At 40.4% G+C, this 12,394-nt stretch overlaps 1 protein-coding gene across 2 annotated transcripts in view; it reads left to right on the top strand.

The window, feature by feature from the left end:
* Positions 1–8,987: 8,987 nt before the first annotated feature.
* Positions 8,988–12,394, top strand: part of GORASP2 (golgi reassembly stacking protein 2) — a 32,021-nt gene continuing 28,614 nt past the window's right edge. The window contains exons 1-2 of one of the 2 annotated variants that reach the window (XM_044933948.1): positions 8,988–9,319; positions 9,739–9,858. In XM_044933948.1, the coding sequence (XP_044789883.1) occupies positions 9,257–9,319; positions 9,739–9,858 (183 nt within the window). In that variant the 5' untranslated portion in view covers positions 8,988–9,256. The remainder of the gene's footprint in view (positions 9,320–9,738; positions 9,859–12,394) is intronic. The other variant, XM_006069489.3, reaches the window with a different exon arrangement.

Genomic DNA, 12,394 nt, shown 5'->3' with positions numbered 1-12,394 from the left:
TGAACCAATTAGATGAAAGGAAAATATTTCCAAAAGCCGTTGCATCCTTCATCCAACACAGATACATTGCGATTCTACCATGTCCCAGGCATCGTGCTTGACACAAAGAACATAAAATCGAATATGACCTGGTCCCTGCTCTCTACTTGTTGACACATACACAATTAGATAAACAATTTGCATCAGGGTCATAAGCTCTATGATAGAATTATGACTTGTGTGCTATAGAGGCACAGGGCTTGATAAATAGAGAAAAAACTACAGAGCAATTTCAGTTATAGGAATAGATTTTAAATTTCTAAATAAATAATATACAAATGGAATACAGTAGCATGGTGAAAAATAATACAATATCCAAAAACTACTTATTTCAGAAATGTAAAATGTTTCAACATTTAAAAAAAAAACCTATAACCATAACAAGTTAAATGAGAAAAAACATGGATTAAGTGGAATTATGTACTTTAATATAAACTGACATTCAGCAGCTTTTCCTCACAAAACCTTAAAGTAAAGCAGGCTTATGAAGATTCCATCTTAACATTAGAAAGATTAGTTAGCAAAAACTGAAAGCAAACATCATGTTAAGTAATAAATTATTAAATACATTTCTATTTAAACCAGGAGTAAGATACCGCTAGTAATCACTTCTTTTTTGGAAGTGTTAAATGGTACAGCAAGTTTGTTGGTTTTTTAAATAGTTTTTTATTGAAGTGTGGTTAATTTACAACATTGTGTTAGGTCAAGTGTACAGTAAAGTGACTCTGTCCTATATATATATATCTTATACACACACACACATATATTCTTTTTCAGATTATTTTCCATTATAGTTTATTACAAGATATTGAATATAGTTTGCTATACAGTAGGTTCTTGTTTATCTATTTCAAATTTCCATGTCCATGAGTCTTTGTATTTCATAAATAAGTTCACTTATATCATTTTTAGATTTCACCTATAAGCAATAACATATGATGTTTGTCTTTCTCTGACTCACTTCACTCAGTATGGTAATATCTAGGTCCATCCAATCTGCTGCAGGTGGCATTATTTCATGCCTTTTTATAGTTAAGTAGTATTCTTTGCATGTTTCTTCATCCATTCTTCTATTGATGGCCATTTAGGTTGCTTCCATGTCTTAGCTATTGTGAAGAGGGATGCTATAAACACAGTGATGCATACATCTTTTTAAATTAGAATTTCCTCCAGGAGTGGAATTGCTGGATCATATGGCAACTTTATTTTTATTGTTTTGAGGAATCTCCCTACTGTTCTGGGAGATTCAGAACAATGTAAGTTGTTTACCAATTTACATTCCCACAAACGGTGTAGGAGTGTCCCCTTTTCTCCATACCCTCTCTAGTGTTTATTGTTTGTAGACTTTTTAATGATGACTGTTCTGACTGGTGTGAGGTTATACCCCATTGTAGTTTGATTTACATTTCTCTAATGATTAATGATGTTGAGTACCTTTTCATGTATATGTTGGCAAGAAAGGGCAGATATCAGGAGGTCAATATTGTTCTTATTGGACTAATTACTGGCCCTACCAGCACCTTTCATCTTCAAAGAGCCCACAAGTAATAATTAACCAAAGGACTCATTCCTAAAATTAGACACCCATAAAATTACTAGAAGGACTCAGATGGAGGAGACAGTTGAAAGAAGTAACCTGGGAAAGCTTTAAGCGAGTTCTTTTATCTGTTAAAACACACACACACACATGCAGGTTATCTCAAGTAATAGAGGTATTAGTTTAAAATACTTGTGGTGATAAAAAGATGATGAAATGTGAAAGAAATACAAGAGCTTTAGTTCATTTGGGGCCTTATTATTGAAATTGTTTGCTGGGAAGATCACATCCAGCTCTAAAGGTTCTTCTTTGACAAAGGTGCAAAGACAATTCGATGGAGAAAGGATTCTCTTTTTAACACATGGTTCTGGGACAATTGAACATTCCTAAGCAAAAGAAATAAGCCTCAACACTCAGCTTATACAAAAATTAACTTACAATGCATCATCAACCTAACTATAAGGTGGAAAACTATAAAACTTCAAGAAGAAAACAGGACAAAGTCTGTGTGACCTTGCATTTCCATGTTGAAAGCAAACTCTGTGAAAAAAAATGATAAACTGGACTTTGTAAAATTAAAAATGTTTGCTTTTTTTTTTTACAGACAACTGTTAAGAGAATGAAAAGACAAGTCAAATCTGGGTGTAAGTCACATATTTTGTAAGGTTTCAAATCCAAAAGACATAAAGAACACTTCAAGCTCAATGATAAGAAAATAAATAACCCAATGTAAAAATGGATAAAATATCTGAACACTTTGACAAGAAAGAGATATGGGTGGCATATAAGTATATGAAAAGATGTTCAGTTGCATTTGTCATTAGAGAAATGCTAGTGAAAACCACAATCAGATACCATGATATACCTAAGAGAATGGTTAAAATCCAGAAGTGGACAATACCAAATGCTGGTGTGAATGCAGAGCAATAGGAATGTACATTCACTGCTGGTGGGAATGCAGACATTTTGGAAAACAATTTGGCAGTTTTTTATAAAGTTAAACAAAAATTTACCATGCAACCCAGTAAATCAATTCCTAGGTGTTTCCTCAAGTGAATTAAAAATTTGTATTCACAGAAAACCTATGTATGAATGTTCATAGCAGCTTTTTGATACTCACCAAAATCTGAAACCAACCAAAATGTTTCTTGACAGGTAAATGGAAAAACAAATGATGGTACATCCATACGATGAAATACTATAATTAAAAGGAGTGGGCTACTGAGTCATGTAACATGCATGAATATTAAATGAGTTTTTCTTTTTTAAAAAAATATTTGTATGTATTTATTTGGCTGTACCAAGTCTTTCTTATTTGTGGCATGTGGGATCTTTAGTTGCATCATACAAGCTCTCAGTTACAGCATGCAGACTCTTAATTACAGCATGCATATGTGCTAAGTTGCTTCAGTTGTATCCAACTCTTTGCAAGACTGTAGACTGCTCTGCAGACTCCTGCAAGACTCCTCTGTCCAAGGGATTCTCCAGGCAAGAATACTGGAGTGGGTCACCATGCCCTCCTCCAGGGGATCTTCCTGACCCAAGGATTGAACCCACTTCTCTTATGTTTCCTGCATTGGTAGGTGGGTTCTTTACCACTAGCCCCAGCTGGGAAGACCTTAGTTGTGGCATGTGGTATCTAGTTCCCCGACCAGGGATCCAGTGCTCACCCCTTGCATTGGGAGCATGGAATCTTAGCCAGTGGACCACCAGGGAAGTCCCCTTAAATGTATTTTTCTAAATGAGTAAAACCAGACCCAACAGTCTAGATATGGTATAATTCCATTCATATGCCATTCTGGGAAGTGCAAAACTATAAGGTTGGAAAACATATTAATGGTTGCCAAGGGGGAATGGCTTATCACAAAGGGGCCATGTAAGGGAAGTTTTAAAGTGATAGAAGTGTTCTGTATGGTATTAGGGCGTTGGATACACGCATTTGTGAAAATTCATAGAAATACACATCACAAAGAACAAATTATACTGTGTGCAAATGAAAAGAAAATCCTGATGGATCCAGGGTCCCAGCCTGGGACTAATGAATCTAACTGTATTGCACAGGTGAAGATTACCATATATCTTCACTTTGTTGACGGGGGTCAGGGGGCAGAGGAGCTGACCTACTTTGGGAAATGGTGTTCTGACTGGAAACTGTAAAGCAAAAGATAAAAAACTGTATGTAAATACAATACTGTAGTCGATAAATAGTTTCTCACAGGAGTCCATGTTAACAGTTATGAACCTACCTTGTGTATGTACTCAAGTTGAAAAAGTGAGTAAAGAGTAAATAAATGATAGGTAATAGGAGATAGGCTTCTCGCTGTCAAGGACAGAAGTTACAAATAAACATAGGGCAGATGCCAGAATGAATCCTGTAGTGCTCAATTCGGGTTGGAGACAGTGTGAACTCATATTTAGTTTAATATGCACAGATAGAGAAATATAGAAATGTTATAAATATGTGTATATACTTAGATCAGTGTATAGTAACATGTTTTCTGGGTCTGTCTGCTGAGGAGATCAAAGAGTGGTGACACTTCAATAGCAAACAGCATAGCCAACCAACATCTTAGTTTCTAAATGCCATTTTCCACTTAAAGGCATCAGAGCTCCTTGGAGGAATGGCTGAGACTAGGACTGAAACAGGAAAAATACAAGATAAGCCTGGAGCATTTTGTAGCCATAAAGCACTTTGAGCCATAAAGTACAGAAATGCTCAAATAACGAAAGAACGGCTGCACAACAATGTGACTGTACTTGATACCACTAAGCTTCACACTTAGAAATGCTTAAGATGGTAAATTTTAGGTTATTTGTATTTTAACACATACACAAAAGCCTGTCAAAGGGATACAGAGGCCAACCCCAAAGCGGTCCCAATTAGCAAAGCTGAAACAATTTGAACAACAAAATATACCATTTTGCTTTCCTACCAGCATTGAATAACGTGGTACTGGATTATAGTCAAATAATATAATAAATGTACATGAGCCTAATCATTTTATATAAGTAAAATGATTAAATAAATAGGAGAGAAAAGGCAAAATTTCTTACAGAAGAATTCCAAATTATTTCTGTATATTCCCCCATCTAGGAGGTGGAATTGAAGGGTAAGCTAGACTTAGTAACTTGCTTCCAGGGGAAAGGGACTTTCCCTTTCCCTTAACTTCACTCTTAAGGCAGATAGCATCTTAACAAAGGGATCAAAGTTAACATCACCAGTAATGTCATGCTATAGTGAATGATGCAATGATGTAATGATATGATGTAATTAAAAGGGCACTTCACCTCTTGGCCTTGCTCCCCAAATTCCACAAACCAAGTCTAATCATGAAAAAAACATTATTGTTGTTCAGTTGCTAAGCTGTGTGAGCCTCTTTGTGGCCCCATGGACTATAGCACTTCAGGTTCCATGTCTTCCACTGTCTCCTGGAGTTCGCTCAAGAAAACATTAGAGACACCCAAATGAATGTATATTTTGCAAAGTACCTGACTAATGCTCTTTTTTGTTGTTGTTGCACTGGGTCTTAGTTGTGGCATGTGGACTGTCATCTTCACTTCAGCATGCAGAATCTTTAGTTGTGGCACTCGGAGTATTAGTTGCAGCACATGGGATATGGTTCCCTGACCAGGGATCACACTTGGGCCTCCTGCATTGAGAGTGTGGAGTCTCAGCCCCTGGACCACCGGGAGGTCCCTGACCAGTGTTCTTTGAAACTGTCAAAGGCAAAGACCTCATGGAGTTTACATCCTAATATGGAAATAAGCATACATTGAGAGAAGGTCTCTGCTTATATTTCTCAGCTCTCAGTGCCCAAAGAGAAAATCTATTGACCTAGCTAGTCACCATCAACTGTTGTTTGTTTTTTGGGGTAGGGTGTGTGGAGACAGAGCTTTTCTTAATAGCCACCCCACAGGTTATTGGTTAGTGTAGGTATTGGTTGCTGATAAGTCAGGGGGTCCCCTCTATTCCGGTTAGCTATGACTGGGGTTCTAAGGCATATAACATGACCCCTCCTGAACAAAACAATCCAGGTCAGGAAAGGGTTATAGATGAAGGAGGCCCTGCTATTTGACTATGCAGAGTGGTTGCCCTCCAAATGCCCTAGGAGCCAACCTTTCCCAGAATAGTCTGGAGGCAAAAATATTAGGCTGTACTAGCCAATATGTCACAAATAACCCTTCTATCATGAACTGCTTATTTATGGAAACTCAGAATTAATGAAACCCCAGAATAGACATACAAATTGCATCTCAGATGCTTTTTCTTCCAGAAAAATAGATTTCATCTTATTTGATTTCTTTTAGTCTATAGATATTTGCTTTTGTTGGGCTTTATTTTTCTGTTGCCTGTGATGTTTCAAAATATCAACTTGCCGGCAGCAGATTCCTACTTCAATTGAGACTGATTTGGACAATAATCTCCCAAGTGTTCCCTTCCATCTTGACATCAATTTATTTTAGCTTTGGCAACATCCTTGGATTTTATTCTCTGCCCTCTGAACATATTTCCCCAAGTAAAAGAGGAAAATGAATGGCTCTAGGAAAATAGGAGCAACGGTTATCACATATTCTCAGGTCCAAATCGGGTGAGCCTTGCACCTCGCCCTCTACCAGTTGCCACTAAAGAAATAACACAGGGTTTGATGAGGCACAAACAGGAAGAGCAGAGGTAACTTATTAATTGATCCTGAAAAGGAAAGGTTTGGAAACTCTTCATCACACACATTCAAATCAACAAACATTACTACCATGTTCCCAACGCTCAAACAAGAACTGGGAATCTAAAAGGGAAAAATATGATCCTCAGTCTGAGTGAATAGACTATAAATGGTGGAAGATAGTGGGGTCGTGTGATGATGCTACCAGAAATGAAGGGAGTAACTACTCCAGGAACTCGGAGCACGGAGAGAGTCATACTGAATTTAAGGGTAAATAAGTGACATTTGATATGGGTCTTAAGGGATTAGTTAGAATTTTTTGAAATAGAAAATGTGGAAAACAGCATCTCAGATATATGGATGAGCTTGAATAAAGTCAAGAAGGTAAAACACTAAATGGTCTGTATGGGAAATAGCAGGTAGTCACTCGTAGCGCTGAGACATATTACAGCTCTAAGGAAGGGTGGAATTTGCTCATGGGCTACCTTGAGTCTCCACGAACCATGGCTTCATGCTGGACATCTGAGAAACAAAAATTTTGACCATTGAACATAGCAATAACTTATGACCTCACCACGAAAAGAATTATAATTGCCAAGCAGAACAAGAAAATAATCATCAAATCTAGTTCTTATACTTACTCCTTTGCATTAGTTTCATTAATTTGCTGAATTAGCTGACAAACACTCTGCTGAACATTAGGAACACAGAGCTGACTTCACTAGCTTTCCTGTCCTTGAGGAGCCTAATAACTGGAGATTTCATTTCTTTGTGTATGTACTGGTTTCCTAAAAACCTGGTATTGGTCTATTGACAGCAAAGAAAGAAATATTATTTTTGTTTTTCTATTTTAAATACTTTTGTTACAAAAGCAGTCCACGAGCATTTTAGAATGTAGAACTGGCCAAGACAAAAAAGAAAACATCTCTGTCACTGCCCAGAGATCACCACTCTTACCCTTGGTTGGTATCATGCCACATTTTTATATGGATATTATATATTAACATGTATTTTATTTACAAAAATGTTTCATATTGTTTATAGGCGTATTCTGTCTTATAACCTGTTTTTTCCAGTCAATAATTTCCACTTTTCCATGACAGTAAGTGCTTTTCTTCAAACAGTATTCACATCTTCCCAATTAAGCCCAAAATGTCTTACAGTAGATTTCTCCAAATCAGCCCCCAACTTAACACCTTTCACTGCATCTCCTGGTTATTTCCTTCATATCTCTTAACCCAGCATAAACCCTTTCTTTTTTAAAAAAACATTTATTAATTTGTTTTGGCTGTGCTGGGTCTTCATTGCTGTGTGAAGGCTTTCTCTAGTTGCTGGGAACAGGGGCCACTCTAGCTGGAGTGCACAGGCTTATCCTTACAGCGGCTTCTCTCCTTGTGGAGCATGGGCTGTAGGTCATGGGGGCTTCCGTAGTTGTGGCACATGGGCTTAATTGCCCGAAGGCATGTGGCATCTTCCTGGACCAGGGATGGAACCCATGTCCTCTGCATTGGCAGGTGGATTCTTAACCACTGGACCCTCAGGGAAGTCTAAACCCTTTCTTATTATTCTGACTTGATGAAAAGAACTGGCTAGCTGTTCTAGAGAATAGCCAGTTTCTTTTTTTTTTTTCTTTCTTTCTTTCTTTTTTTTTTTTTGCGTGCTTCCTTCCTTGTGAAGTCATTTTACTTGTTCTTCTATTCTCTATATTCCTGTAAACAGAAACAGGAAGATCTAACTAAAGGCGTGAGAGGAGCAAGTAAACCTTTTGAGCTGGAATACTTCATGGGTACTTAACGTTGCTTCATATTAGAATACATTTGTCCTGATACTTGGTTGATCTTCCGTCGCTGATGGTCAAATTGGCCCGTGGGCAGTAACTGGGCATTTGGGGAGGGCGGAAGGGATAAAAGGAGGAACAGAATAGGAAAAGTGTGACTACAACAACCTAAAGGAAGTGGAATGGGGAACTCAGTGCACCGCCAAGGTCATCCAACTGGATTTCCCACACTGGCATCGCTCAGGTTGTGACCGACTGATCTTATTTTCACAATGAGGGAAGGCAAAAAACAAAAAGAGAACTTTGACGGGCCCTCCATGACTCTCTAGGACAGGTGTTTTATAAAGGGAACATTTCCCTTTTTAAAAATGAGCTGAGCTGAGCGGACGCGGTAGTCCACTCACGGAGAGCGACTACTAGGATCCTCTGTATAACCTGGAGACATGACCTACATACAAGTTTAGAAACCCCGCGAATAGGGAGCTCCTTGTGTTTGCATCGGGCCTATTCTTTTCGGAGAAGGCAATAGCAACCCATTTCAGTACTCTTGCCTGGAAAATCCCATGGACGTAGGAGCCTAGTAGGCTGCAGTCCATGGGGTCGCTAAGAGTCGGAAACGACTGAGCGACTTCACTTTCACTTTTCACTTTCATGCATTGGAGAAGGAAATGGCAACCCACTCCAGTATTCTTGCCTGGAGAATCCCAGGGACGGGGGAGCCTGGTGGGCTGCTGTCTATGGGGTCACACAGAGTCGGACATGACTGAAGTGACTTAGCAGTAGCAGCAGCTATTCTTTTCAGCAGGAGCCCCTTTCCGGCCTCTGGCCACCAGGGGGAGCTACAGTCGAGCAACCGTTCTTCAGGAACAGCGGGAACGCGTCTAGATGAATCTTGTCAAGCCAAGGGACCCGTAGCAAGGTATCAAGGCCGGATGAACCGTATTTCTGCTCTCTCGCGAGCATAAGTAGGCCTCACCCCGCCCTCCGCTCCAGGCTTCCCTCCTTCCTGGCCCGCGTGGCGCCTCAGACCCCTCCCGGTGACTCGCGGCAGGTGGCGCTGTCTGCGGCGTCGCAGCGGCCCTGGCTGCCGCGGTGACCATCTCCCAGCGGGCAGTGCGGCCCGGCTCTCCGGAGGCAGCGAGTGCCACGTCCCAAGTGCTACGCGGAGGAGCGGAGCGGACGGCGCGCGGGGGGCGGGGAGCAGCGCGGAACCCAGCCCGACCACACTGATCGCCCGCCGCCATGGGCTCCTCGCAGAGCGTCGAGATCCCAGGCGGGGGCACAGAAGGCTACCACGTCCTGCGGGTAAGGGCTTCGACAGCGGCCCGGGGGCGGCGGGCGGGAGGCGGGGCCCGGCCGCGGGGAGGCGGAGGCCCCGACGGACTTCTTCCCGGGGCAGCCAGGCCCGACCCCGCGAAGGAGCGGCGGTCGAGGGTGCATCGTTGGACAAGGCCGGCTCAGGAGGCCGCTCGCATCCTGCCTCCCTGGAGCGCCCGGGGTCCGCTGCTTTGGGAGGACGGACTAGAAACCGAGGAGGCAGCAGGCGACTTGGCCGGGGGTGGCCCAGGCGAGAGGGCAACCCTGACTCCTTTTTCTTTCGCGGCCTTCTCAGCCCCCTCCCCTTTATTCTTAGCTCTCAAAGTTAGGGAAGGCTCGGGGAGGGGGTGGGAGGAGCAAAGTCTGCAAAAGAGGTGATGGTGAAGGTAGCATTTGCATTTTCCAAGAAAAGGAAACCTGGAACCCGCAGACTGGAGGCGGGGGGTGAGACGGCTCGAGTTAATTCACTTCGGCGCTGCCTGGATGTCCGGAAAAGCCAGTTAGGCAACGAAACGAATTGCCTAAAAGTAGGTTTAACGGACTTAAACCTACTTGATTTTCACTGGATTTCTCTGTCTCCTTTGTCGCTGTTGACCTTCCCAACCCTCCTTTTCCACATTCCCTGGCGGGGGCAACTTCCGTTCTCCTTTTTCCTAAGGCTGCTCGGTGGATTTTAAGATTTAGATCCACAGTGTAAAAGGTAATGGAAAGGAACTTAAAAAAAAAAAATATCCAGGTAAGTAAAGGAAAGCAAGTTCAGTCACCAGGATGCAGAGAAACAGTATTTCGAAAGGCGTTTGCTCAGGCCCAGCTATGAACCGCCTGGGTTGTACAGAGCTGATCCTTTCCTCAAGGAATTGGAAGTCCTTTCCTCAAGGAAGTGGCAGTGTTGGTTGTGTGCTGTGACACCTGCGTGAGTGATAATATGATGGACTGTTAACAAAGTGGCCCCGATCCATGGTGCTATTTCAGGACATAATAGAGTGTAAATAGATAGCTCCTCAGCTTCTCACAAGAGCGTTTTCACTGAAAGTGGGAAAGTGCACTTCCTATTGCTGCGCTCATCTTCTGCCTTGGGTCCCATGTTTCAGGTGAGAGAACATCTCTTAAACTAAATTACCAGACATCTGCTTAATGGGGCTGTGATCAGTCACCTCTCTGATCTTCAGGATTATCACAGCTACTTGTCCCTCCATTCTGCTAAAAATTCCTCTTGAAGCCACACTCTGGGTGTGTGGAAAGGATAATTTCCCTAGAAAATAAAGGGAATCTATATATAAATCATAATACCTTCCTGTTCCCTTTAGCTAAGCCAATCCCCAGGTGCCACACTGATGGGGGAAATGGAAGGAGAATTGTCAGATCTCAGATGTGAAGTGAAAGTTAGTGGCAGTATTTTTCTTTGTATTCTCTGGTTTGATTCCTACCTCTCTGCTGTGGGGTTTGTTATCCAGTATTACGAACTGATTGTGGCCGTGAATCCTTGGGGATTCATGATATTTTTATGATAACGTGTTCTAGGTAAAGCACAGTATTAATGAATCTTAAAAGTCTGAGTGAAAGCTGTACACATCAAAAGGATTCCAGTTCGGTGACTTCTGTTAATGACTGTGGGATGTTAAACAAGTTGGAGTGTTTGGTTTTGTTTTTTTTTTACATAGGTGCACCTCAGTAAATCAGCACTCATATTCAGTACTGCAGATACTATTAATCTATAAATATGGTTTTTAGAATTAGTAAGGACAACCTTAGTTTCCAATCTGCATCTGGAGCATAAATGTTGCAAAAGATGAAGTAATTTTTCTTTCATTTGAGTTTTATTAGAGGGAGCTTTAAAAATAGTAATGATCATCTACTTTAGGAGAATTTTTAAAATGTTTCAGAGTTCCTAACCCACTCTGCCCCATTCTGTAATTGGTTTCTTTATCTTTGTTTTTAGAGGAGGAAAGTACTATGTTAAATCTCAACATATAAAAATCTTATTTCCATTTGTTATTGCCTAAATTATGGTTGTATATTCTGTCTCTGGATTAGTGAGCTTGTAAACCAGAGTAAATATGACAGGATAATCATGGAATAAAATCACCCATGTTTAATAAGTTCTAGAATGGTTTAATTAAAAGCTAGTTTTCTTTAATAATTCTTTGGCTGTTTCCTTGCTAGTGATAAAAACTTGTGTAAGTGTGTTTTGAAATACCAGTTTATAGTGCACACATATCCATTGCTAGTTATTATGTTATTTTTAAATTGTATTCCTACAATTCATAGATGGAACTTTCTGTTTTTTCCATTATTTTTCTAGATCTGTTGTTAGATTCTGCTTTAAAAAAGTACTTAGGAGACAACTTTGAAGTGATTCCAGATTTTCTGCTATGAATAATTTACTTTTTATCTTTTATGTATTAATGCACATTTTCATGTTGTGATCGTATTACACACCCAGCTCTCCATACTTAACCTAGAAGTGACCGATGCAGTTTATGTATCCTTTCCAAAGTGTTTTATGCATGTAAAACAATCAACACCCATCCCCTACGTTTAACTCTGTTTTCTTTTATAACTGTTAGAATCACATGCTGCATACTGTTAAACACCCTGGTCTTCTTAATGTAGAAGAGCGTCGTCTGTCTTTCCGTAGCAGCACACAGAGATCGGCTTCTCACTTTCTCTTAGCTCCTTAGTGAATCTGTTGTAATATAGTTTGGTTAAGCACCACCCCCTGGTGATAGACACTTAGTTTTTCTAGTCTTTTGTTGTTATAGGTATTTATCTACAACCTTAAATGCTACCTTTTATCTTCACTGAATTGTATTTCCCCATATTAGTGAATTCTAATGTCTAGTTATATGAACATTGGTCTCCATTTTAGTAAATTGCTACATTGTTTTCTGCTTATCAGCACGTTTATTAGAAATCATTTGGATAAGTTCAAAAAGTTTAACAAAGAACCTCAATTACCTGTAATCTTACCATCTAAAGGTAACTGCTGTTAAAATTTTTTCCCGTCCTTTTTTTTTTTTTCTGTGACTAACGTTGCCCCTTAGCCACGTTTCACAAAGATTT

This window comes from Bubalus bubalis, chromosome 2 (assembly GCF_019923935.1).
Source record: "Bubalus bubalis isolate 160015118507 breed Murrah chromosome 2, NDDB_SH_1, whole genome shotgun sequence".
In the NCBI taxonomy this organism is placed as follows: Eukaryota; Metazoa; Chordata; class Mammalia; order Artiodactyla; family Bovidae; genus Bubalus; species Bubalus bubalis.
The sequence above is the reverse complement of the archived record's forward strand: the minus strand, read 5'-3'. Positions and strand labels throughout refer to the sequence as shown.